This window comes from Ascaphus truei, chromosome 20 (assembly GCF_040206685.1).
Source record: "Ascaphus truei isolate aAscTru1 chromosome 20, aAscTru1.hap1, whole genome shotgun sequence".
Lineage (NCBI taxonomy): Eukaryota > Metazoa > Chordata > Amphibia > Anura > Ascaphidae > Ascaphus > Ascaphus truei.
The window spans coordinates 21205487-21210683 of record NC_134502.1 but is presented as its reverse complement, the minus strand read 5'-3'; the positions used below and the strand labels follow the sequence as shown (position 1 = coordinate 21210683).

The window sequence follows — 5197 nt, the reverse complement described above, 5'->3', positions numbered from 1 at the left end:
GTCACCTGCCCTCCTGTCCACTGTCACCCGCCCTCCTGTCCACTGTCACCCCCCCTCCTGTCCACTGTCACCCCCCCTCCTGTCCACTGTCACCCCCCCTCCTGTCCACTGTCACCCCCCCTCCTGTCCACTGTCCCTTCCCCCTCCTGTCCACTGTCCTGTCCCCCTCCTGTCCACTGTCCCGTCCCCCTCCTGTCCACTGTCCCGTCCCCCTCCTGTCCACTGTCCCGTCCCCCTCCTGTCCACTGTCCCGTCCCCCTCCTGTCCACTGTCCCGTCCCCCTCCTGTCCACTGTCCTGTCCCCCTCCTGTCCACTGTCCCATCCCCCTCCTGTCCACTGTCCCATCCCCCTCCTGCCCACTGTCCCATCCCCCGTCCACTGTCCCCCCGTCCACTGTCCCCCCCGTCCAGTGTCCCCCCACGTCCACTGTCCCCCCGTCCACTGTCCCCCCCGTCCACTGTCCCCCGTCCACTGTCCCCCCGTCCACTGCCCCCCCGTCCACTGTCCCCCCCCCATCCACTGTCCCCCCTCCTGTCCACTGTCCCCCCCTTCCCTCCTCCTGTCCACTGTCCCCCCCTCCCCCTTTTTCCCCCCTCTCCCCCCCCTTTTCCCCTCCTCTCCCCCCCCCCTTTTCCCCCCCTCCCCCCCCTTTCCTAGCGGGAAATTTAACTCATGGGCAACGCCGGGTCTCTCAGCTAGTATATATATATATATGTGTTAAAAAGGAGAGCTATTGAGCATGACAAATGTATACAACAAATGACAGAGAAGCCTAATGCTACAGCCAAAATGCTGAGGTTCTGTGTGTTGTTTGTTAACTTATTTTCAGCAGTCTCAGCTGTTGGGGGTTAGGGGCTCCTCCTTCCCAGGTTTTAAGCCCTCCCCTCCCCACTTCCCAAGACAGCAGGTCTTTTTCATTCTACTGGATATAGATCCAATGTTTGTCTTTCTCCCTCCTAATAGAGGTACATGAGAATTGTGATTCTATTAGAGGTACAGTATATTAGAATTGTATCTGGTAGTGTTAGGACCTGCAAACTGGGTCTGCCTTGGTGTGGCTTTCAGTCTTACAATTCTTTGACCAAAGGGTTAAACTAAATTACCCTTTTCACAAGAATATATAAGTATTTTACGGTGTATTTTTGTCATATTGGATGTAGCATTGGGCTTCTCTGTCGCTTGTTATTACTAATACACTCCACGGATTCCGCAACCCATGGTCGGATTTGTAGAATCCAATTTATGGATTCAGCAATCCGTCGCCACACTAAAGTAAAATACTAAAGGCGCACAATGTTTCGGGGGAACCTCCATTCCTCAGGTGCCCATTGTGTGCCTTATATTATCTGCTAAATAAAGTTTATATTCTTTTAACTAGATCTATTCGTGAACAGAACGGCTTTAGAAATACTTTTTTTTCCCAGTTCTTTAAAGCACTAGTAAGACCATAACTTGAATATGGAGTACAGTTTTGGGCACCACTCCATAGAAAATACAATATGGAACTAGAAAAAGTACAGAAAAGAGCACCCAAATTAAAGAGAGGCTAGCTAAAACAGATTTATTTACATTTGACATTAGAAAAAAAGCGTCTAAGATGGGATATGATAACTATTTACAAATATTTTCGGGGACAATACAAGTAGCTTTAAAAAGAACTATTCATCCCAAGGACAGGAGGAAATGAGATTTCACCAGCAACAAAGGAAAGGGTTCTTTACAGGACTGGGGAAGGGGAATTTGAGCGCGCTTTCCCTCCTAATGCTCTCCCTCAGCTTCTGGATCTTCCTTGCAGCTCCTAATCTCCCGTGATCAACGGGGCAAACTCAGGACAGAATAACACAAAAATAGGAGCGCATAATAAGAAAATAAAAAAACGAAATTAGTACACAAATCTTTATCACATAAAACAAAGAATGACACATATAAAATATCACATAAAATGTATCACAATAATGGTCAAATGGCATCACATAAATATCACATAAATCTAAAAATACCCTAATACACCCGCCAAGGATAAGGTGCTAATACCTATAAGCTCGATTCTAAGGTCCTTATAAAGATGGAAAAGAGAGCACAAGGCTGCTAAGTTAGTATCAAACAGACCTTGCAGCTCAAAGGAACCTCCTAACGGCTTCCTCGCGGTTTCTCAGGATTGCAGCATTTAGGTCCGTCGTCACGGACGTAACGTCGCTGCGTTTGACGTCACCACCTACGTGTTGTGGTGGTGACGTCATACGCAGCGACGTTACGTCCGTGTAAATTTTTAGATTTACGTGATACCTATGTGGTGCCATTTGACCATTATTGTGATACATTTTATGCGATATTTTTTATGTGTCATTCTTTGTTTTATGTGATAAAGATGTGTGTACTAATTTCGTTTTTTTTGTTTTCTTTCTACTGTATGCACTCCTATTTTTGTGTTATTTCTTTACAGGACTGGCAGTAACAATGTGGGATTCATTACCCATGGAGACTGTGATGGCAGATTCAATAGATTTGTTCAAAAAATGTTTGGACATCATTTTAGCAAGGAAAGCTACACAGGGATATACCAAGTAAATAAACATGTGAAGGATGTTGATCCAGGGAGCAATCTGATTGCCCTTATTGGACGTCAGAAAGGAATTTCTTTTTCCCCTTGAGATATCAATGGGTGATATTACACTTGTGCTTTTGTTTGCCTTCCTCTGGATAAATATTTTGTAAATTGAAATATTGGATAAAGTATCTGCCTGCTACATTTACCATAAATCAAACTTTTTAAACCTCATCTACTATGTCACTTTGTAACTATGCTACAGTATGTGACTACGGAATCATAGTGTGTGTGAAAATTGACATCAAATGTTACATGTCATTAACATTACATTACCTGGTTAGTTGGTATTGTACCAATTTATTTCCCATCCGCCCAGACCAGCATGCTGTCTTTTAGTACCAGCAGCCACCTTGAGCAGTCATCTCTCCTATCCTGGAAAAGTTACTGATTTTTACCTATCCCTATATCCTGCATTTATCCCACTGCCCTTATAGCTCCCCTTCCCCTCCATTGCTGCCATGCCCCAGTGTTCCCTCAGTATCTTTTCCCCCTTTTTATTTGTGTTGTTTCCCCTAAATAAACACTTCAGAAAGTAAGAAGGTTCCCTTGCTTGATATATAGGCTTGGGATAAGAATGCAATTAGTGTTCAGATAATGTCCTTGAATTAGAGCATGGATCCCTCTGGCCCACTGGGTTATGTTCTGGATTTCTAAGGTGTGAATGTACTAAGGAGTATTAGGGTTCTGTCTGTGTACTATTAAGAACGTTTGCTTAATGTTTTCAAGCTTTACTTGTTATCTACTTATTATATACAGTATATTTTTTATACATCTTGTTATTTTTCAGTTCCATATTATCACTGTCCAAATCTAGCACTATTGCTTGAGGAGAATAATGGGACTGAAAAACCTTCTTTGATGCATACTGTAGTGCCGCCGAGTATTCTAAAACAAATCTGGGGCAATCACAAACAAGACGCAGGTACATGCTGGGTACATGCTGGGCACATGCTGGGTACATGCTGGGTACATGCTGGGTACATGCTGGGTACATGCTGGGTACATGCTGGGTACATGCTGGGTACATGCTGCAACATTTCAGTGACATTTCTGCTGCCAGACTAATGGCCCATCGGATTAACAGCGGGGGTCCCTGGCAGTCGCATTCAAACTGAATGGGACTGCCAGGGACCCCTGCTGTGTTAATCTGATGGGTCAATAGTCTCTGCAGAAATGTCACTGAAATCTTTGCAGCATGTACCCAGCATGTACCTGGATCTTGTTGGTGATAGACCCAGGTTTACCAAGGCAAGCTTAAGGCAAGTTTTAGAATACTCTTCTGCGCACCGGTATTTTCTTTAATGTCAATATACTGTAACTGCAAAACTACAGGTTATAAGAGGTATCCTTACTGCATCTATTATAGCTTTCAGCAAAGATATAATTTTTAACGCTCTGAACATAACACAATAGAATTGACCTTCTGTAGTTTATCTCCTGCTACTCAAAATGTGTTTGTACCCTTATACTAATACATTTACACAGAGCTGCCTGGATCTCCTTGTTCCTCAGAGTATAGATAATGGGATTGAATAATGGGGTGGCGACTGTGTACAGAAGAGAGGTGATTTTCTTTACATTCACTGACTGTCCTTTGGGGGGAATTACATATTTAGCAAACAGTGTCCCATAATATGTGCACACAATGGCCAGGTGAGAGCTGCAGGTGGAGAAGGCTTTCTGTCTCCCAGTGGTGGAGGAGATCCTGAGGATGGTGATGGAGATGCAGATATAAGTGACAATGATGAAGATGAATGGGAGAATAACACAAGGGATGCCTAGAAAAGATAATACTGTATCCACAATGAATCTGTTTGAGCAAGAATGTTCTAAGAGAGGGTTAATATCACAGAAGAAATGATCAATGACATTAGGGTTACATAACTGAAATGAACAAACCAAAATAACCATATTTAGTGATAACATAAAACCTAAGAACCAAGACCAGAAAACTGTTTGGCAGCAAAGCTTAAAGTCCATAATAGAAGAGTAACGCAATGGGTTGCAAATAGCCAGGTATCTATCATAAGACATCAATGTAAGGAGGAAACATTCAGTAGTTGCTGAGGCACCAAAGAGGAAATATTGAGAGATGCAGCCAGCGAGAGAGATAACGGCTCCTTCTGCCATTATTACGTATAGCATGTTAGGCACAATATCTGTTGTCATCAAGATATCAGACAGGGACAGGTGACTGAGAAAGAAGTACATGGGCGTACGGAGCTGGTGACTGGTTGACACCAAGACAATGATCAGGACATTTCCTGCTAAGGTGAAAATATATAACAGAAGGAAGACAAAGAAGAGTAAGATCTTGAAGTTGTGAATGGCTGGAAATCCCAGAAGCAGAAATTCTGTAACTGTGGTCTGATTCTCCCGGAGCATTGTGGGATGTTAGAGGAAAAGGAGATCTTCATATTAAATATCAGTTCTCGTGCTGCAAGAAGAGAGAGTTTATTCAGGCAATTAATACATATAAGACAGAAAAGCCTTAATATATTAATGTTACACATTGTACTGTACACTATGCTTTATTCCCTTTTTTTTGTTTTTTTAGTACTATGCTTTATTGCACTTTGTATTATATA

General features: G+C 43.1%; 1 protein-coding gene across 1 annotated transcript; it reads right to left on the bottom strand.

The window, feature by feature from the left end:
* Nucleotides 1–4049: 4049 nt before the first annotated feature.
* On the bottom strand, nucleotides 4050–4994 carry LOC142471020 (olfactory receptor 11A1-like). The gene has a single exon (XM_075577818.1). The coding sequence runs from the start codon at nucleotides 4992–4994 to the stop codon at nucleotides 4050–4052; it is 945 nt and encodes a 314-aa protein (XP_075433933.1).
* Between the last annotated feature and the right edge of the window lie 203 nt (nucleotides 4995–5197).

What these genes read in the sequence shown, in the direction of transcription:
- LOC142471020 (XM_075577818.1), bottom strand. Translation starts at nt 4,994, where the DNA reads ATGCTCCGGGAGAATCAGACCACAGTTACAGAATTTCTGCTTCTGGGA.